Here is a 22,560-nt window from a genome sequence, read left to right as displayed (position 1 = left end):
AGAGTGAGGCAGTGGAATACCCCACAGACCCGCTGAGGGACGAACTGCGGCCAAGCCCCATTACATATGAATATAGATTATTGAGTGTATTTCAATTTAAATAGTTTAAATAAAACTTTTCTCTGCAATATTGTGACTAGCATTGTGCTAGTGAATGCGGACAAGACAGGAAAACTGATTAGAAACTAAGTGAAATGGGGCCATCTATTTTAATTGTCCAAGGCTGGGGTGAAATAGAAAACAACAAAAACAAAAACCCTGAACTGCTGAAATGGTGAGAAATACATTTAATTATTTAAAAATTCTAAGGTATTGTTCTAAGGTATCAGATATTGTAAAACAACACACCCAAAACATGATTTTTGTATTGCCTTACTTCAATACTATCTCCTAACTGTGCACCAAACCAAATTTGGAAATTAACAGATTTTTGTATTTTATTGGGCAGCAGAATATGAAAAACAATAATTAAAGAAAACTAAATATTTCTAAAGTATTTTTTCTGTAAAATATGTGGCATAAGCAAATTGCACTATGTTGTAGCGTGTTAGAAAGGTTCCACTGGCACTTATTTGAAGTGCCCTATATTATTTACTACTGGCTTCACTGTTCATAAGTAATATGCCTACCCCAAACTCATGCTGATAAGACCTCTATACAACATCAACATGTAATCTCTATATTCTGTAGCTGTCTATCAATGACTATGTGCTGTATTTTTTTTGAAGAAAGATATTAAACTTTTAGATGCAGTGTCTATCGTTGGTATTTGGCTTTTGCCAGTTTATAATGGAGTCAGGTGAAGTAAAAGGAGGGCAAATGATTGAGCGGCTTGTTGGCCTCACCTCAGTGGACTCCAGGACCTTAATAGCCCCTGATCTTCTCTTTCTAATTCCTAGATTATACTATCTTTTGATGACATTTAGTACTGTAATTGGTAGTCCCTCCATCCACTTCAATCTATTTTATAGGCATTGTGAATTCCAAAACAGAGTTTATCATAGAATATCAGGGTTGGAAGGGACCTCAGGAGATCATCTAGTCCAACCCCCTGCTTAAAGCAGGACCAAGCCCCAACTAAATCCCCAGATGGCCCCCCTCAAAGATTGAGCTCATCACGTTGGGTTTAGCAGGCCAATGCTCAAACCACTGAGCTATCCCTCCCCCCCAGACAGATCATTGACATATTTCTGGCTGGGACAAACAGGTGTTGATCCTACTAATACTAATTTCACAGTCTTTGTTCTTGCGGAATAGAAGTCAGTGTTGCAATACTAACTTTTGGCTAGCTGTTGTGTTTTCTCAGTGTGCTGTATCAGCTGGAACAATAGCAGCCTTGAAGTCTTTATCACATTTTTTATTCTGCATGCTGAACTTTAGTTTGCACAATATCTAAACTCTCAAGGAAAGCATTCATGTTTTACATTCTTAGAATGAGGAATTTTTGTGCATAAGTGGATCCAGTGGTAGCAGTGTTGACCTTAAGGATAGGAGTTAAACCAGTCTTTCTCTTCGCACCTTACCTGTACTCAATGTCAAACATAAAGGGATCAAAGCCATGAATATGTTTTTTTAATACTGTAAAGTGTTCACAGGGTGCCATAGGAAGTTTGGTGATAGTATGTGTTGGGGAATGGTGCTTTGGACTTTACCCTTATAGAAAAAGGGAAAATGGCCATTTACAATTGTGTTGTATTGTGTGTCTTACAGATAAGTAAGTTTTTAATATTGTTTTTTTCCAGTTCTGAATAACATGTAAAGATCCCCACCAGCAAGATAATGTGTACCTTAGATCATACACATTAACAAAGCACTGCACCTGTAATAAGGTACCAGATGACACCTAAATATGATTTTGTTTATCTGTAGTAATGGCCTTATTTACAAATATATTTAGAACTTCAGAGCTAAATACTGCAGTTCTTAGTTATAACTAGCATTGGGAGATTTGCCTCACTTAGGATTGTGGGATTTGGCCCATAAAAAGGAAAGGAAGGGGCTCAAGACAAGCCTTAGGCATCAATGAAAGAAGTAGACCTCTGAATACAGCTTGTTCCTGGCTTTGGATTACCTCTCGAAACAAAGAAAACCTTCCAACACTGTTAAAAGTATCACTGCCTGATACTATATTGCTGAGTCACCTCAATTCCAGTGGGGGTTAAGGGTAGTCGACATGTTATAGGATTAGGCGGTAAAGTCTCTATTTGTGTTGGTTTAGTGGCTTAGCACTGGCTCATCTGTGGAAGAATGACAAGCAATAGCTGCTATCTCCTGGATGTTCTTTGGTTTTAGGATACAAAGGGATAGCTGTGATTCACTGGGGAGTTAGAACCACAGCATGTACTGCAAGGGAAGGACATGAAAGCTCAGAGGAGCTCAAGTGTTAAACTACAGAATTTTCAGTCCTTTTATCAAAGCAACTGTAGCTCCTGTTCTACAGTAGCTGAAGGAATAACCAAGATTGTGCAAAGAAAGCCTGTCCCTATCCTAAGCATCATGTTTACTAAAAGAGAAGAAACCAATGCAGGCCATTTGGTTATTCCCAATGCCTTTTATCATTTCAAGCCTCAGCAGACCCAAATTAAAGAATTTGGGGGTCCTGTGCACTATGGAAATCCGCCCCCCCCCATCTTCCATAAACTAGAGCTCTGCCCCACCAGCCATAACCACCAACATCCTGGCCCTCCAACACTCCCCACTCACCCAGCACCCAAAAACAACTCACCCCCAGCCTCTCACCCATCACCTCAGGACCTTCCTGGTCACTCACCGGTCCTGCCCCCCCGCAGTTCAGCGGTCATCCTGGGCTAGGGTGGCTCCTTCCAATCCCAGCTATCCAGCTCTGCTTGCTCCCATCACCTGCCCCTCATACACAGCCCCATGATGCTCAAGTTTGGCCTGGCTACACTCATGACAGAGGGCGGCCAGACATAAGAACATAAAAACGGCCATACTGGGTCAGACCAATGGTCCATCTAGCCCAGTATCCTCTCTCTGACAGTGGCCAGTGCCAGATGCTTTAGAGGGAATGAACAGAACTGGGCAATTTTGAGTGATTCATCCCAGTCGTCTTCTCCCAGCTTCTGGAAGTTGGAGGTTTAGGGACACCCAGAGCATAGAGTTGCATCCCTGATCATCTTGGCTAATAGCCATTGATGGACCTATCCACCATGCACTCCTTTAATTCTTTTTTGAACTCAGTGATACTTTTGGCCTTCACAGCACCCTATGGCAATGAGTTCCACAGGTTGACTTGTATTTTGTGAAGAAGTACTTTCTTTTGTTTGTTCTAAACAAGCTCCCTATTAGTTTATCAGGTGACACCTAGTTCTTTTGTTATGTGAAGGGGTAAATAACACTTCATTATTCACTTTCTGCATACTATTGTGATTTTATAGACCTCCTGCAGTGGTCCTGGGGACCGCCAGAGCAGTGGTCCTGGGGGCGGTGGCCCCTGGCAGCTGGTGCCACTGGCCCCAGGGTTCCCCCAGAGCAGCAGCCTCCCAGTGGCACCCCCGAGCAGTGCCCCCCGCAGCAGCCCCCCAGACCTCTCCAGCAGCTCCCCCAGGGGCTCCCCAGAGCAGTGGGGGCCCCCAGCTAAGATTTAGTCAGGGGTATTTATAGTACAAGTCATAGACAGGTCACTAGGCTGTGAATTTTTGTTTATTGTCCATGACCTGTCCATTACTTTTATTAAAAACATGACTAAATCATAGCCTTCGCCATTGGCTGTCGAGCCTGTCAGAGGTGGTTGATGCTCATGGAGAACTATGTGTGCACTGAGGACTCAGCCTCACTGCCACAGAAGTCAGGCATTTGTGGAAGTAAGGCTCAGACCCCTAGCAGAGTCCAGGCAAAAAGGGAAGATTGAGGAATGCAAAATGGACTGACCCTGCAAGAAGTAGCCCTGACCAAAGGGAGGAACCTGATCACTGGGGCAGGCTGAAGGGGAGGCCAAGACCCCTGAAGAGAGGAATATGCCTCACCTGGAGGACCCACTGCCCCAGAAGCGAGCCAGCTCACAGTGACCAGTGTCAGTACTTTGAAAGTGGACAAGAAGGGCATTTCAGGTGAGAGTGTCCCTTTATGGACTGCATCTATGGACAGGCATGAACAGCAGTCCCCAGAGCCCAGAAACGGGGCCTGGCCAAGCTGCTACTACCAGTATGGGTCAACAGCACCCAAGGGATGGGCCTAGTGGATTCCGGATGCAGCCAGACTATTGTCCAGACAAGTCTGGTGGAGTTTTCAGACACGGCGGTGGCTCCTATCTACCTCCAATGCATTCACAGTGATGCGCTGCCCTACCCAGTGGCCAAGGTACGATTAGAAGTGGAGGGCCACACTGTGCTGAGTTGGCCTTGCAACCACCCTCGCCTACCCTGTAATATTGGGGTGAGACTGAAGGTGATTGGGGAGATCCTAAAGCAGCAGAGCAGCAACCACCGCACTGAAACTAACCCAGGCCCATCAGTGAGGGGGCTCATGGGCTGAGAGGAGACAGAAGATCTGGGTGAAGGCTTCTCAGACCAGACAAGGACACCAGATCAATGCCCCAGCAGCCAAGGGCTTTAGATGAGGTAAGCCAAAACTGGCTATCAGAAAACAGATTTTGCTCACCTTCATGTGTTATATTTAAATGGGACTTCAGTTTGACTATTCCTCACTAGCTCCTACCTGTACTTTACCAACTTCTTTCCTATCCTCTTTACTAGTATATAGAGTTCCCTCTTTAATATATTTATCCTTAAGGGATGTCTCTGCCTGAACTGTGTGCTCCTCCACAGCTATTGGCTTTCCCTCAGCCCTTAGTTTTAAAAATCCCCTACACCCTTTTTAACTGTACATGCCAGCAATGATTTAGATAGCTTCCCTTTCACTGTCTTCAAAGGTGTCATGCATCCTCAAAGCTCTGTTTAGCACTTTTTAAAAAAAGGTTTCATTTGAATGGTGTTATGTGGCCTGCATTTTATTTCTGCAAGTGGTTTCTTGGATAAATAATTGATGCTAGTGGATGTGATGCTAGTACAAAAGCGGAATAATGAACTGTTGTACTGAATAGAGTTGATGACAAAGTACAGGTTTTTTAAAAAGTGTTTACCTAATTCTTAGCTTTTTGAGCGACATTCAGAAAGTTCTTATTTTGGGAGCAAACAACTAGCAAGATAAGTAACAACAGAATTCTGCTTCTTTAGCAGTAAGTATAGTTGCAGAGCTGAAAACAGTCAAGAAACGGAGCTGTCCAGTACTGACTGGGGGGGGGGGGAAGTATTTGAAAAATAAATAAATAAACACCTGTAACTAGAGTTTCCAAGAAAGGCAAAATAAGAAGACAGGAGAAACTGACATGCCCAATAGCTGGATGTGTGATCTAAACTAAACTAATTTTTGCAGCCTCTAGTAAGTCTCTCCTCTGAAATGTACTCAATTTGTTTATTACAACATGTAAACTATTTTCTGCCATGGCTGCAGAAGACACTTGCTTTCAATATATCTTTATGATAAATATGTGGCATATCTGTACACGATATGTTAGTATTTAACCACTTTTAATCAAAACGATGAAACACCATCCAGCAAGGCAGGTGACCAAGCAAGCAGAGGAAGAGATGCTGTGATTCATTAGCATTGCCCTGCTCACACCAAGCACAATGCACATGGGGTCTGATTCTTCTCTGTAATTCTCAATGTAAACCAGGGATAAAATCACTGCACTCACTGCAGTAACAGCACCGTAGAACTTTGGCCCTTCTGGGATACCCAGCGGGTCAGCGGTGAAACAATTGCCCCAGCTCTGTATTCCCCAGCTCTTCCTCTATTTGGTCCATTTGTTCATAGGACACAGTTAAGCATTAAAGACCATAAGGGCAGAAAGTGGGATCCAGCATCGCGTCTCCAGTTTGTGCTCCTGCCAGCCACCGGCAATTCCTTCTACACTGGGCAGAAGAGAGCCCTGGCCTGGCTTAGCCTCCTGATGAAGGGTAAGAGGAGAGGAGGAGTCTGAAACCTTAGGGGACAGACGGGACACCTCAGGAAGAACATCCAGATGGAGGTCGCCTCATCCCGTCCTGATTCAGAGCCGGGCCCAGCCCATGGGATGTGTGTGTATGGGAGGGATGCAGCCCAGGGCACTGTCTGGATGGGGGAGTTGAGAGACAGGGGCATTGTCCGCACAGGGAGGGGAGACCGACCCATGCGTTGGGGGCCGGGCAATGGGCTCTGGGGGCCACAGGCAGAGCAGGGGGAGTTCCGTACGGAAGGGGGGTTCAGGCCACGGAGGAAGGTGCATGTCCCAGCCCCGGCTCCACCTGCCCAGGAGCGCGAGGGCTGACAGCCGGGGCCATCGCATGCACCGGGGGACAGAAGACCCCGGCCATCGGACGCACGGGGGTGTGGGAGGCGACTGACAGCCTAGGGGGGTGGGCGCCGGTTCTCTCCAGGGGGTGCCCAGGGGAAGTCCCGGGAAAGTGCCCTTGCGGCTCCCGAGCTGCGGCGACAGGCGAGGCGAAGCCTCCCAACCCCACGTGGTTCCGGCGGGCGGGGGCGCGGGAGGGAGGGAGGCAGGAGCCGAGCGAAGCGGCGGCGGCAGCGGCGGCATCTGCTTTAAAACCGCCCAGCCCGGCGGAGCGCTCGGCACCCCCTGGCCAGGGCGCGGGAGGCGCTGAGCCGGGGCCAGGCTGCAGCACGGACCCGCTCCCTCCGGCCGCAGGCACCCGGGCTGGGGCATGAACTTCCAGCCATGAGCCGCCCCCCGGGTCCCCGCAGCCTGGCCGAGCCCCGCCGCAGCCCCGCCGCGCTGCCCCTGCACATCTGATGCTCGCCCGGCGCCCGCAGCAGCATGGCCCGCCGGAAGATCTCCTCGGAGTCCTTCAGCTCGCTGGGCTCGGACTATCTGGAGACCAGCCCGGAGGAGGAGGGAGAATGTCCCCTGTCCAGGCTGTGCTGGAACGGCAGCCGGAGCCCGCCCGGCCCGCAGGACCCGCTCGCCGCCGCCGCCAGGAGGGCTCCGCGCAGGAGACGGGTCAACCTAGACTCTCTCGGGGAGAGCATCAGCCGCCTGACGGCTCCCACAGTACGTAGCCCGGGCGGGGGCAGAGGACGTGTCGCGCCCCGGGGCTGGCAGCTGCCTGGGGGCGAGGGGCTCCCCCAGCAGATCTCTCGCCTGCCCCTTGGTGTGGGACGTCAGGCTGGAGCTCAGGACTCCGGGCCCCACATCCCCCCTTCCCCGAATCCTTCCCTGCCTGGACTCCTGTCTCCTCCCCTCCAGCCCCAGCCAGAATCGACCCCTGTTTCCCTTCCCCCCTTGCCCGGACCCTTATATCCTCCCTGCACCCGCATCCTGCCCCTATAGCCCCCCTCTTGCTCATGTCCCGCCCCCCAGAATCTACCTCTATAGCCCCCTTTCCGTCCGGCCCCCTGTATCCTCTCCGCATCCTCCTTGATATGCCCCCGCAATCCTAGCCATATACCCCACTGTGCCTGGACCCCTCTGCCCTTCCTCATGTCCTCCTCGCTGCCCCGAGCGACCCCCGTCTCCTCCCCTATATCCCCCCAGTGCCCCTGCGCGGGAACTTAAATCTCCCCGACACCCCCACCCTCCCGGGCACGGCACTGGCCTCACTGCCCGGACCCCCTGGTCCCTCTCCGCCAGCCTGCCCGAGTCCCCGAGCGCGCTGGGCTGTGAGCGCGGATGCTCGGGGGCTGCAGCGCCCGCTCTTGTGCAGCCCCGATGGGTTTCCCGCAGCCGCGGGCCGGGCGTGCTGAGGTGCCTTGTCCCCAGCCCCTTTTGTGCACGCGCCCCCTGCTTTCTGCTGCTCCTGGAGCCACTTGCGGAGCGCTTCTGCCCGCTGGGCAGGGGAGTCTGCAGGATGGGGGTAGGGTCCCGGCAGTCGCTCACTCTCTCCTCTCGCCCGTATTTCAGTTGTAGACCGTGTCTAACCCACTTCTTGTCAGACCTTTTGAGCACCCTCTGATGCTGCTCTTGGGCAGTGGCCCGATACAGATACTTCTTGGCGGGGGGAAATTCCAGTCCCCCCTTTCCTCTCGCAGGGACCCGGGTCTTCCTCACCCCAGGTGCATGAGCCGGTGTTGCTAGAATTGGAGTCCTTGGAGGACCCCTCTGTGCTCTGCCCTACAGAACAGACTTCCCTTGCAACAAGTCGCAACACCTTTGGCCTGGCTGCTCCACTATCTGGAGGGACGGGCAGCCAGGCCAAATTTCAGTGGCACTGCAACCACCTGCACCAGATCGCAATGCCGCTCACTCCAATGTGGCCCAGCCGGGTGAAATTTCACTGGTGCAACCACGCAGCTGGTGCCCTGCTCTGGACCACTCCAGCAGTAGTTGTTATGATTTAAAAGCATCCCTACATTTAACAGAGGACCACTGCTTAAAAGTGGTTGGGCCATGGTCTCCGGAGCTCGGTGGCCTATGGAACTTTTAAGTAAGTGCAAAAACCTTTTGGAGTGTGTGTGTGTGTGGCACATTCCCCCCAAAATTGGTGCCATTGGGGGCATCTCATTTAAATAGGGACTGTGCAGTAAGTAAAATGCCCAGCGCTCCAGGAGCTACTGCTGGGAAGCAAGTTTGCTGAGAGGAGAATGAGGAGTTATTAACCTGTGCAAACCACTCAGCATAGATCATTTAAAATGGGCTGTTGCTTATATTCCTTTTCATACCTTTTCTAGTAAGGGGAGGGATATGGAAAATTAACCCAGCCGCAGCTGTTTTACTAGTCATAAAAATAGAGCATTTCCCAAGTAGCATGAACAGAGATTGGGAAAGATTCAGTGTCTTTGAACTATTACATAGTATAAATAGCAATCAAATATAGAATCATAATTAAAATTGCATACAAGCTGTGTTTACTAGTACATAATAAAATGTTTTTAAATAAAAAAACTGAACTTGTTTTTGTTATAAGCAATGACTTAGTTATTTTGATTAAAATTAATATTTACTTTTGTTGGTAAATGTTTAACTTTCTTCCAGTTATCTTAGTTCATAGAGATTTTCATATTACTTAGCATAATTGCAGTGCCCCCTTGTCATGGAGTTTTAGTCGCTTTATTTTAAGCAACTTAAACCAGATTTAAGGAACTCCTATTAGAAATCAAGTGTTTATAACTGGGCTGGGAAATAAAAATACCCTCAGCTATCCTATTAGTCATGTTTGTAATTTCAGCTTGAATTCCCTTCCTGCAAAAAGCCTGTTCAAAATAGTAAACCTACAGTATTTTTTAAAGAAATTATTTAAAAAATGAGTAATAATTACGATTAATAATTGTAACTAACTGGTGATGATGTATTATTGTTTTCTAAAACATTCCTACTTCACCCAAAATGTACATAGTGCTTGCCGTACATATATTTTCCTGTCCTGAATAGATGTGAACTCCTTTCATGTGTAGGTTTTTTTCCTTATTGAACAGGGTAAAAAGTTTTGAGTGACAGATTTGCCTTGAGTTCTAGCATTCATTGAAATGGGTGCAGTTTGAAGACCTCAGTCTCTTAAAAATGCTTTGTTGATGATTACTTGAATAATCATGTCTACATCTGAGAATTAAGGAAGAATGTTAAAATACTGTGACCATTAACATTCATTTTGAATTTGGATAGAACCTGCTATATACAATTCTGTTAGTTTGGAAGATTGTAAAATTAATGACACAAACATTTTCAGTGTTAAGTTGTTATATGTAAAATATTTTTTCTCCCATATAAGATATGTCTGTTGAGCTCCATAATCATATATATGAGGATCAGAACATTTCCAGCTGCAGTTGAATATTTGGTTCTTAGAGACATAAATTACTCTAATGTATTAAGGTATCAATTTCTAGTTTTAACAACTAGTATGTTCATCTATAGTCAGATAATATCTGCTGAATAATGTGGCAATCACTAAGCCTTCTTATATTCTGTTATCCAGCATTGGAAATTATCTACCTGCCTAGTATTATATTACTGAGGATGCTTTGCTTGTGATGTTCAGTACTCCTTTTTGTTCATTATGACTTGGATTGGGTAGACGGAAGTAGACCAGTTGTTTAACAAGGAAAGTTTAGTGCATTACATAGTTAATAGTTTTGCAGTTTCAGTGTAGAGTTTTCTCTTACATTGATTTTTCCCTCCCCGGGAGGAATCTGATCCTGTAATGCTGAAATTAATAGAAGGCATCCCAGGTGGCCTATCTTGCATTATTATAAAATAATTAAATTATTTAATATAATAGTAATACAGGTGGTATAACTAGAGCAAGTTTTACCCAATATTTAAAATATTCTGAGGTAGCTCAGTATGGTATTTTTAGATCTAGTATTACTATTGCTGTTAACTTTAGCATTTGTATTTTCACAGCTTTGACTGTTACCTTCTGTAGTGGGATGCTGTAAAAGACAGCTACTGTTTTACAGCTTAATTTTAGTTAATCATTGCATTAGTTTGAAGAATAAACAGAATCATAGAATCTAGAGTTGGGGAAGACCTGTTAAATAATCTAGTCCACCTTTCTGCCATTACAGGTTTATTCATTCATGATTGTGCAGGTTGCGTCCAATCTAGTTTTAATGTCCTAAGCAATCAGTCTTCCACTGGTTTCCATAGGAGATAGCTGTTACTGCTGGATTTTTTTAACCTAAAATTTCCCTTTCTTAATTTCATCCAAGCATGTTAGTGCCAGATATATGGTGCCTGATTCTGATTTCACTTACACTGGTAGAAATCAGGAGTAACTCCACAAAGTTAATAAAGTCACACTGGCACAAATGCTATGTAACTGACAGGAGAATCAGGCCCAATCTGTTCTAGAAATAATTGGTCCAAGATATTATGATTTTAATTTTTTTTTTGTTGAAAGTCTTTTCAGTGTTAACACAACAGCACAACTACAGATGTAGTGCTGTGTTCAGCAGAATACCGGTCTTACAGTCTGTCAAGTCACTCTTATGTTTAATACTTTGCACCCAGTTTTCTTCTCCCATACACTGATGTAAATCAGGAGTATTTATACTGAAGTTAATTGAGTTACACTGATATAAAATGTGAGAGGAGGGCAATGTCAATTTAATTCAAGCAGTTAAATCTGAAGGATCACATATATTGGGGAACAACTGGGTGTCTTCATTTCCAGAGTGAATTCCACAGCACTTTTCTCCCCTGTATTAAATGCTTTCAAAGTTGAAAGACACCACAGATCTTTCAATGTTTGCAGTTAGCCATAGTGTTACGCTCAACATGTTAGTGCCAAGATGGCAAGGGTTCAGACGCAGAGTAGTATCTATTTTGTAGTTTTCACTGAGAGAGAAAAATAATATTTGTGTGTAATGCTGTGGCATGCAGAGGGATTCTTGTTGTGATGTTGTTTCAATCAGGAGGTAGCAGAGGCTACAAAGAATTGATCTGTGAAGGCAAGAATTGAGCATGAGAGCTGACTGCAAGGGAACATCCAAGGGGCAGAGGATCAGACAGAGAAGGAGTATCTAAGGGACAAAGGTGCTGAATGAGAGAGAGCATCCAGGGTGGAAGAGAGAGAGAGAGAATCTATTGCAGCTTGGAGTGAAAAAGCTGTGATATGAAGAGCACTAGTATTAAAGAAGAATTGAAAGCATAACAAACTATTATGCCCCTCCAAAACAATGCAGTTGTTGGCTCTTGCCAACTCTTGTTAAATATGTAACAGACAGGGTGAGTAGAAAAAGTACTTAATTGCCAAAGGAAAACAAAATGCAACTGGAAAGAAATGCATTCATGAACTACATGAGCTATTTTGTGCTAAGATATACAGAAAATTGGCTACTGAATTTTGTATCACTTGTAATCTGTCAGATGTGGCTGTCTAGTTGAAGGCTGCCATTGCATAAGTATCACTTTCTGCAGAAGGTAGAAAGATTTGTTTTTTAAACTTACGGTATTTTCAGTGTCTAATTCTGGAGTTTTTCTTCCAAAGAACTGAAAAGAAACCGTTTCTTGCACTTTCAGATCACCTGATTGAGCTCGCCTCTAAAATACCTGTTTAAAAAGTTCCCTTTTGAGGATTCTGGCTGGATCAGGTTATTAGAAAACATTTAGGGGCATGATTCTCATTCACCCTACAGCCACTTTATGCTGTTTTTTTTTTTCATATAAAGGGGCCTTGAAATGGCTGAAAATGTAATTTACTCCTTCTTTAAGGATCCTATACCCTGCCAGAGCGGTGTAAAGTGACTTTGATGTAAATGAAAATAGGGCCCTTGTGGCTTAAGGTCCTAAAGATGTCCTAGAATATGTGCCATGTATTTTGGTGCAGGCTGTTAAAAAGTATGGTGGTCTGAAAACCAAGTGTTCAGAGTTAGCTTATCATGGGCCCAATTCTTTCAATTGAAGTAATTGAGAGGAATATTGGGCCCCACTTGCACAGAGAGGTTTCTGCATAGTTTGAAGAAAAGTACGCAGCGCTAAGCAACGTGAGCAGATCTCTATATCCTCCATGATCTGAGAGCTTGTGAGCAGGGGAGAAAGTGGAGTGTGCAGAGGGGGCAGAACATCCAGGTGGCATGAGAGAGAGGTGGTCAGGCCTATCCTGCCCAAGCTAACAGTGTGCACAGGGAACATTGTTATCATTTCAAGATACTCCTGTTGCCACCCTGGAGTACTGCTTTACAAGTGTACAGAAGAGCTGACCATAGGGAAAGTAAGAATAGAGGCTATTATGACACCCAGCCACAGACACAGCTGAAGGAAGCAGGCACTGCAGTCTGAAGGGCTGGGAAGAATGCAGTGCCCAGGGCTTGTTGTGTTGAGCAGTTGAGTGTGAAAGATAATGTTTACTGGAAACCACACTCAGCTGCTCAACACAGCAAGCCCTGGGCACAGTGTTTGCTGGCCATTCACGCTGCACAGTCCGCTCCCTTCGACATATTACATATCACTGAATGATGCCTAACAAGGCAGCATGTTCATCAGCCCTTGGCTTGCCTTAGCTCTGCTCTCTTGCAATCCTCATCCATGTCTCTGCAAAGCTGTAGGCAACTTTTGTTAACTCTAATGGGAGTTGTGCACCTAAGGGACGTCTTCACTACCCGCCGGATCGGCGGATAGTAATCGATCTATTGGGGATCTATTTATCGCGTCTCGTCTAGACACGATAAATCGATCCCCGAACACGCTCCCCGTCAACTCAGAAACTCCACCAGAGCGAGAGGCGGTAGCAGAGTCGATGGCGGAGCCGTGTCCATCGATCCCGCGCCATGAGGACCCGAGGCAAATCGATCTATGATACTTCGACTTCAGCTACGCTATTCACGTAGCTGAAGTTGCGTATCTTAGATCGATTTCCCCCCCCCCAGTGTAGACCAGCCCTAAGTGTCACGTTCATGGACAGAAGAGACTCACTCCCTTTATAGTTATCCATCTGAACTGAAATCAGTGAGGTGGTTCTTTAAGTGTCCAGACATTTGAAAAAAGGATTGGAAAAGGGAGACATTCATTCAGGGCCTGATCCCACTGTCCTTGAAATCAGTAGGAGCCTTTCTCATTGGACTGGTTCATATTTTCTAAGAGTTGGCAAAAAATTCCAGAAATCCAGCACGTAAGTTGATTTGCACACTTTTTCAACAGGACCTAGTTTGTGAGAAATTAACCAAATGTACGAACGGCCATACTGGGTCAGACCAGTGGTCCATCTAGCCCAGTATCTTCTCTTTCGACAGTGGCCAATGCCAGGTGCGTCAAAGGGAATGAACAGAACTGGGTAATTATTGAGTGATCTATCCCCTATCATCTACTCCCAGCTTCTGGCAGGCAGAGGCTTAGGGACACCCAGAGCATGGCATTGCATCTGTGACCATCATGGCTAATAGCCATCGATGACCCTATCCTCCATGAAACTGGCATAATCACATGTACATCTCTCTCAAATTTAAATTCTATTCCTATTATGCTGCCATATTTATTGCTATGCCTCATTTTAAAAGATTAATTTTGACATTGGGTGATGACATAAATTATGATTAATTATAACTAGAAATGATGATATTATATATTCTTCACTTTCAGCATAGAGTTTTCTGCCTTTAATGGGCTCTGATAAAATGCAATGGTACTCTAGTTCCATCAAATAAGGGGTTTATAGTATAGAAAATACAATGTATTATTCCACAGGACACTTTTCACATTTGCAGCAGTTTTCACATTTGCTCCAGTTTGATCTTGACTTGTATCCAGTGTAGGGCTGAAAATAGAATTAAAATAAGAAAATAATTTGTCACTGATTTGAAAATAAAATACAATGTGCCCACCTAAGGGACGTAGGCTCACTCCCCTCCAGGTGTGTAGAGTAACTCCTGTTAGTTCATTGGAAATTAGACATGCATCTAGAGGAAGCTATGCCCTCAAGCATTTAACTGATGTTTTTGGAAAGAAAATTATAGCATTACATAAAACTAAATCTTTTAAAATTTTGGTTTGCTTTTGTTGTCTGAATGGCTTAGGTAACATATTTCCTTCCTGAAATATATACCGTACATGAAATTGCAATCAAACCTGATAAACATTTAAAAATTTAAGACCTCTTCCGTTGTTTAATGGCCTGATCCAAAGACCATTGAATTCAGGAGGCATTTTTTTCCATTGAGTTCAGTAAGCTTTGAATCCAGCTCTAGATTTACTATTAAATAACCTGATTTCAGAATTGTCTTTTTCTATACAATCCCCATTTCCAACAACATTCAACAAGGACTCTCCTTTAAATTAGTATATAAACTCTTATTTAAGAGTCACAAAATCACTAAAAATTAGATGAAGAATAAATGTAAAATGTATCTTCATTGTTTTTTCCTCAGTGATCTTGAGTTGTTAGCTGGATTTGAACCTAGACCTGCCGTATCAAATCACAAACCTCAACGACGTGAACTAAAGGAATTATTTCTGTAGATAAGAACATAAGAACGGCTGTACCGGGTCAGACCAAAGGTCCATCTAGCCCAGTATCCTGTCTACCGACAGTGGCCAATGCCAGGTGCCCCAGAGGGAGTGGACCAACAGGCAATGATCAAGTGATCTCTCTCCTGCCATCCATCTCCATCCTCTGACAAACAGAGGCTAGGGACACCATTCCTTACCCATCCTGGCTAACAGCCATTAATGGACTTAACCACCATGAATTTATCCAGTTCTCTTTTAAAAGCTGTTATAGTCCTAGCCTTCATAACCTCCTCAGGTAAGGAGTTCCACAAGTTGACTGTGCGCTGCGTGAAGAAGAACTTCCTTGTATTTGTTTTAAACCTGCTGCCTATTAATTTCATTTGGTGACCCCTAGTTCTTGTATTATGGGAATAAGTAAATAACTTTCTTATCCACTTTCTCCACATCACTCATGATTTTATATACGTCTATCATATCCCCCCTTAGTCTCCTCTTTTCCAAGCTGAAGAGTCCTAGCCTCTTTAATCTCTCCTCATATGGGACCCATTCCAAACCCCTAATCATTTTAGTTGCCCTTTTCTGAACCTTTTCTAGTGCCAGTATATCTTTGAGATGAGGAAGCCACATCTGTACGCAGTATTCGAGATGTGGGCGTACCATCGATTTATATAAGGGCAATAATATATTCTCAGTCTTATTCTCTATCCCCTTTTTAATGATCCCTAACAATAGCAGGCTGTAGCCACTAGAAGGAGAAATTAGCACATTTACACATTTTACACCGTGTACTGTAGACCATAATGATTCAATATTAACCCATCAGAATATCATTATGGATCAAATTTCATTATTGCTGAGAAGAGATTTCTGCCTGACTTACTGGATGGAGAATGTACATGTCTTAAATAATAGGTAAATTCAAACAATGTTTTTGTCACAATTGCTACCAACTTGTCTACTTGACTGGCTGGGCATCATATGGCGGGTTTGGTTGACCTCCGCAGCAGAGGCAGCCATCTATTAGGAATGATTGTTTAAAGGAAAAAGTCTTATAATTGTCAATAAAACTCAGGGAGATCACCGGTGGCACTTCCAGTTAGAACATTTAAAGTCAGGAGTACACACTGTTTTGAAGAAGTAAGTGACTGTGGCAGGCTAACAGGGTTCATTTTCTTAAACTTAATAATATCATACCTTTTATATCAGGGGTCGGCACCCTTTCAGAAGGTGTCTTCATTTATTCACTCTAATTTAAGGTTCCGCGTGCCAGTAATACATTTTAATGTTTTTAGAAGGTCTCTTTCTATAAGTCTATAATATATAACTAAACTATTGTTGTATGTAAAGTAAATAAGGTTTTTAAAATGTTTAAGAAGCTTCATTTAAAATTAAATTAAAATGCAGAGCCCTCCGGACCAGTGGCCAGGACCCGGGCAGCGTGAGTGCCACTGAAAATCAGCTTGCGTGCCGTCTTTGGCACGCGTGCCATAGGTTGCCTACCCCTGTTTTATATAGTACTTTTCAATTTAAAAGATCCAAAATCACTTTTTACATACAGTCATTTCTGGGGAAGAAGGCCAGTAGCCAGGCAGACAACCAGCTCACAGCATGGTGTGCAGCAATGGAAGTATTAACTTAAAACAGCCTGGCAAACCCTTACTAATATGAAAATCACCATGGGAAAATCTTGGGGGTTTAGCATCTCATGCAAAGAATCTTCATCTCCTGTATAAAACTCATTATCTGCCTCTGAGGAGTGAAGGATTGTATTACCCTTGCAGAGATTTGAACCTTTGGTTCCAATATTGCAAACATAATCCTTAGACCAATTATAATAATAGCTACTGTATGGTGCACAAGCAAGAAGAATGTCCCACGACTTTCTGCTTGGGATAAAAAATACAGTTTCATGAAATTCTTGGATAAGCCTTATTATCCTCCTAAAGTTTTCATATATTCAGGCTGAAATCCTGAATATCTCATAGACTCATAGACTCATAGACTTTAAGGTCAGAAGGGACCATTATGGTCATCTAGTCTGACCTCCCGCATGATGCAGGCCACAAAAGCTGGCCCACCCAATTTCCCTTATCTCAGCTGTTGAAGTCTCCAGATCGTGATTTGAAGACTTCAAGTCGCAGAGAATCCTCCAGCTTGAGACCCCTGCCCTATGCTGCGGAGGAAGGCAAAAAACCTCCAGGGCCTCTGCCAATTTACCCTTGAGGAAAATTCCTTCCTGACCCCAAATATGGCGATCAGTAGAACCCCGAGCATACAGGCAAGATTCTCCAGCCAGACCCACATTTTACCAGCGAGGCACGTTATTGCCTAATTGACTAAAATCACGTTATCCCATCAAACCATTCCCTCCATAAACTTATCTAGCCTAATCTTGAAGCCAGAGAGGTCTTTCGCCCCCACCGTTTCCCTCGGAAGGCTGTTCCAGAATTTCACCCCTCTGACGGTTAGAAACCTTCGTCTAATTTCAAGCCTAAACTTCCCCACGGACAGTTTATATCCATTTGTTCTCGTGTCCACATTAGTACTGAGCTGAAATAATTCCTCTCCCTCCCTGGTATTTATCCCTTTGATATATTTAAAGAGAGCAATCATATCCCCCCTCAGCCTTCTTTTGGTTAGGCTAAACAAACCGAGCTCCTCGAGTCTCCTTTCATAGGAAAGGTTTTCCATTCCTAGGATCATCCTAGTGGCCCTTCTCTTGTAATCTCTGAAAAAAATCTGTCTCTTGAAGCAGAGAATGGGGGAGGACAGGTTCTTATCTCCAGAATGCTGTGACTCTACTTGAGGATTCAGACAGAAATAAGGCCTTGCCTATACAGGGAATTTCAGCCATGGGTGACCAAACACCAGGATAGCTGCACCAATGCGGTCCCCTAGTGTAGACAGGTAAAACTGCGATAAATGGTTTGCACTGGTTCAACTCTTCTCAATGTCAAGTTGCACTGCAGAAAATCACAGATTATAAAATAGAAGGGACCATTATGATCATCTAGTTTGAGCTCATGCATAAGTGTAAAGCAGTCTTGCCTGTCTACGCTTGGGATATGCCACAATAGCTGTAACTAAACTAGGGCAAATTCCCTCATAGATGAGTCCTATGTTATTTTCCAGTGTGGTTGCTGGAGAGCAGAGCTATCTTACTTCACAATGACACAATGTCAATAAGCTCTTTCTGGATCTTACAATGTTTGCAAAAAATAAAGCCCCCTCCACCCCCACAGTCTTAATGGTAAGTGCTGTTAAACTGTGCTTTGAATAAAATAAGTCATTCTAGTTAATTATGATTAAAATTCTTTCTACGGGTACCTGCTTGCAAACTAAAAAACTAACTTTCAATGTTAAGGAAAAAATGAGGTGCAGTTTGTCTGTAGCCCTCAAAGGGATAAGTTACTCTAAAATATCGTGACAATTTGCATCCCGACTGAAGGTAGGTCGGGACGCGGGACAAATAAGCAAATATCGGGACAGTCCTGATAAAATCGGGAAGTCTGGTCACCCTAATCTTAGATCAGAACCTTTGTCTTTCCCTGGTCTCCGCAGGCCCTCTAGATTCAGTGATTCACCCAGCTTTTCTCCCAACTCCCTGGTAGTTCTGGAATGTGGTTAAGTGCTTAAATTGAAGGTTGCAAGGAGAAGGCCTCATTGCTAGTTTGCCTCACCCTCACAGCTTTTAATAGGAACAAGCTACTGGTATGAAAATAATGATTTTGGGAAGTTTCAAAACTACAGGATAAATACAATAGAAATGACCAGAAGTCAGAATGACTTTTCAGCCACTTTTCACTCATAAAGAGACCAGTTGCCAAACCCACCAACTGACACTCATTTACAAATCTATAATCTCTTGTGCACAGAGATTTGAATAAAATGTTGAATAAAATTTATTTTGAAACATGAAATAAAAAAAGCATTCCTCATTAAAGCCAGATCACCAGCAGCAAAGCTGTCAGTATATGTAAACATCAGCCAATTGAGTGATTCAGCACTAAAAGTTTCAAGCACGTAAAACTTTAAACAGTGAATCACCAAATTGGCCGAGCTCTCTGATGGCTTGGCTTTGCAATGTGCAGAACTGATTTGTTTAGGAGGTAGCTTTGCAACACCTCAGGGTACAGAAGTCTAGGGGGACCCTCTGACTTGACTGAATTCCTTTAAAAAAATTGTGATAGAAGCAAAGTGGTTTCTAGCTGAGCCAATTATGCTCTTCAATGCTTAACTTTCATGCGCTTACATGTTTAAGGGCTTAAGTTTTAAGTGCATGACAGTGGAAGTGCTGAAGCGCTTCAGTGGCTAAGCTAGAAGCCACTTAGTTTTTACAAGGAGAAATTATTAAAGATTTTAGAGGGTCAGAAAACCCTCCCTGGATCAGGGCTGGCCTTATGAGTGGGCGACTGGCCAGGGCGCCATGGTCAAGGTATGTGTGCGCACTGTGGTTAAGAGGTTGCAGAAGGGCCATGCCCACCTGGGAGACAGGGTGAGGGAATAAAGGGGCTGCGGAGCAGGAGTCAGGCAATCACATTAATCCCCTCTTCATCCTCCCAGCAGCATGACACCTGCAGCACCACCTCCACTCCAGCTGTTGGTTTGCCTGCTGAACCGCCACCCGCTGCACAGGGAGTAGTACTTAAAAGGCACAAAAGAAAGCTTGCCCGGGGCACCATTTTCCTTAAGGCTGGCCCTGTCCTGGAGTGCTACTAAGATTCTCTGGACAGAAGGCTGCTCCCCTCATCTGTTACTATCCTCTAGAATTCCTAACTCTATTGGGTCTACTTCCTTCCTAATGTTAGTGTGTGATCTTAGGATGCATGAGAAATGGGATGGTGAGTGCTATGGAGAATGTTATAATGACTTTATGTAAATCAGGGGTAGTCAATTATTTTTTGTCAAGGTCCAAATTTCTTGGTCAAGTTATAGTCAAGGTCCAGACTCCAGAGAAAATAATAAAAAAAAAAATCCCAATGATAATAAGTAAATTAAAAGGTTTTTGGAGTCTGTTCAAAAGCGTGTGGCCGTCTGGCTTTGGCCCACAGTCTGCCTGTTGACTGCCCTGCTGTAAATCTATGATGTGTCCAGGATTGGATTAACACACAGGCAAACCAGGTACATGCCTAGGGCCCAAATTTGGTAGGTGGGAGAAATTTATGAATGTAATTATGTGTTTTACTTTTGTGGATTTGCATGCAAACTGAGAGAACTTCACTCACTTAGTGAGCAGCATTGTGGCCCCATGCACCAGTTCACAATGCCGCTCAGTCAAGTGAATTAAATTCTTTCAGTTTGCGGGCAAATGCACACCAGTGGATGAGTGGACAGAAACAGGCCTCATGCACAGCTGAGACTCACTTTACCATTCCTAACAGAGACAAGGAGAGAGGAGGGCACTGTGTAAAGAAACTGCTTCCTTCTCCAACAAGATAGAGGCCCAGAAGTGTATATTTGCCTAGGGTCCAGTGATAGATTAATCCAGTCCTGGATGTGGCCTCCTCTGGAATACTATGCAGTACTGATTGCTCCATCTCAAAAAAGAATATTGCAGAACTAGAGGGGGTTCAGAGAGGTTCAACGAAGATGATAGAGCCTGGAAAGACTCTCCTATGAAGAGAGATTGAAAAGATGAGGGTTGTTTACCTCAAAAAAGAGATTAATAAGAAGAGACGTGATAAAAGTATATAAAATAGTGAATGATCTAGATTAGGTAGATTGTGAGCTTCTGTTCTCCGTGCCTCATAACACAAGAACAAGGGGATGCTAAATGAAATAAAAAGTGGCAAATTCAAAACTGATAAAAGAAAATACTTTTCCACACAACATGTGATTAAATGGTGGAACTCATTGCCACAGGAAGTTGCGACTAAGAACTACAAGATTCAAAAAGAACTAGGGCATGTTCAGGGGGTTGGACCAGATGACCTCCTGAGGTCTCTTCCAACCCTAATCTTCTATGATTCTGTGATATGGATAACAAGAATATTCAAAATTATAATAGTTAATGCCAACAAAAGCTTTGAAAGGAATGTTAGACCTCGTGCTTCAGGGCTTGAGAAAATCTCCAACTATCTAGATTAGGGTGAGACCTACTGTGGGGGGCAGATTACCCCATATCTGCTTGCTGCATGGTTCTTACACCTTCCTCAGAAGTCTGTTGTTGGCTCCTGTCACGCAGGACACTGGACTAGATGGACCTTAGGTCTGAATCCAGTGTGGCAAATCCTGTGTGTGTTTATTTTTTTGGTGATGGTCCTAATTTGAATGCACTTAGAAAACTTAACTATAAACTAATGATTTTGTTTTGATTATATATTAAATGTGAGCTAATTACTGGTGAATAGTTAATAATATTATAGAACATAAGAATGGCCATACTGGGTCAGACCTGTGGTCCATCTAGCCCAGTATCCTGTCTTCTTACAGTGGCCAATGCCAGATGCTTCAAAGGGAATGAACAGAACAGGGCAATCAACAAATGATCCCATCTCTGTCATCCAGTCCCAGCATCTGGCAGTTAGAGGCTTAGGGACATTATTATAACTATTTTATACGTACATAGAGTCTTCCATTTCAAAGGATGCCAATGAGCTTTAGCACTTCTCTAATAAATATGTGGTTTTATTGTGCCTTTAAGGCAAAGACTTGTATTAGGGGCAGAGAAGAGGTGCATTGCCCCATAGATAGTTACAAGCTGCACTTTGTCTTAGACAGATGCAGTGCTTCCTGGAGCTCCAGAAAGCTCAGGTGGATTGTGCTTCTTGGAGATGGTGCAGTATATTCTGTGTCCAGCCAGTTCTGCTGGCAAGTGCAAAAGGTTGAGGAGACCCACCCACTCCCTGTCCCCTTTGGAAAATATAAAATGGGTGGCACTAGCACTGAAGCTGTCATTGTGGATGGCTTTTTGCACATGGGCACAATGGGGGGTGTTCCTTACTCCCTCTCCTTCCATTGCTTACTCTTGTGTGGGTGGGCACAGTCAGATCCATGTTAGAATCACATTGCCCAGAAGTGAAATGCAGCTGCCTCTGAAGTGAAACAGCAGCTTTTTAACAGAGCATAGCAACATGGTGTAATAAATAAATCAGGAAGTGAATAATAATATCATACTTAGCATTTGTTAGTTTAATTAATTCTCACAATACTTACCTACTTCATAATGGTGTTATCAGTCATATCCAACTGAGACTACATGGGGGGATTTGTATTTAAATGGTAATTCAGAAGCGTTCAAGTCATTAGTGGTCATTTCTCATTTGTGCACTAAATATATCTCACATGGATCCATATGTATTCTTTTTATCTATCTGGTTTATTTCATTTATTTTGAATGCTTGCTTTGATGTGTGTATGTGTGTGCGCATGCTCATGTAAGGATTACAGTTTTACACATGGGATTAATTTAGAAGATAATTTATGTTGGATTGTTTTGTTAAATTAACTTGTACTTCTTTTGTTAATTTCTTTTCTTATTACCACTTCAGAAAACTAATTGTGTTTTTCCTGATGACTTCAGTTTAAATATAAAATGTCCACTTTATTTAAACATTTTCAGAATTTGGGGATTTAACTGTGTGACTCTATTGATTTTAATGGGCATTTCAAGTTTTAAAACCATGGAAATTTTCATAAATACACCTCTACCTCGATAT

General features: G+C 43.8%; 1 protein-coding gene across 1 annotated transcript in view; it reads left to right on the top strand.

Annotated features, from left to right (window-relative positions):
- The first annotated feature begins 6,838 nt into the window (after positions 1 to 6,838).
- GUCY1A2 (guanylate cyclase 1 soluble subunit alpha 2) overlaps positions 6,839 to 22,560 on the top strand; it is a 277,555-nt gene continuing 261,833 nt past the window's right edge. The window contains exon 1 of the mRNA XM_024206596.1: positions 6,839 to 7,072. Within this exon, the coding sequence (XP_024062364.1) occupies positions 6,839 to 7,072 (234 nt within the window). The remainder of the gene's footprint in view (positions 7,073 to 22,560) is intronic.

Source organism: Terrapene carolina, unplaced genomic scaffold (genome assembly GCF_002925995.2).
Source record: "Terrapene carolina triunguis isolate 2854851 unplaced genomic scaffold, T_m_triunguis-2.0 Scaffold138, whole genome shotgun sequence".
NCBI classification, from domain to species: Eukaryota; Metazoa; Chordata; order Testudines; family Emydidae; genus Terrapene; species Terrapene triunguis.
The sequence above is the reverse complement of the archived record's forward strand: the minus strand, read 5'-3'. Positions and strand labels throughout refer to the sequence as shown.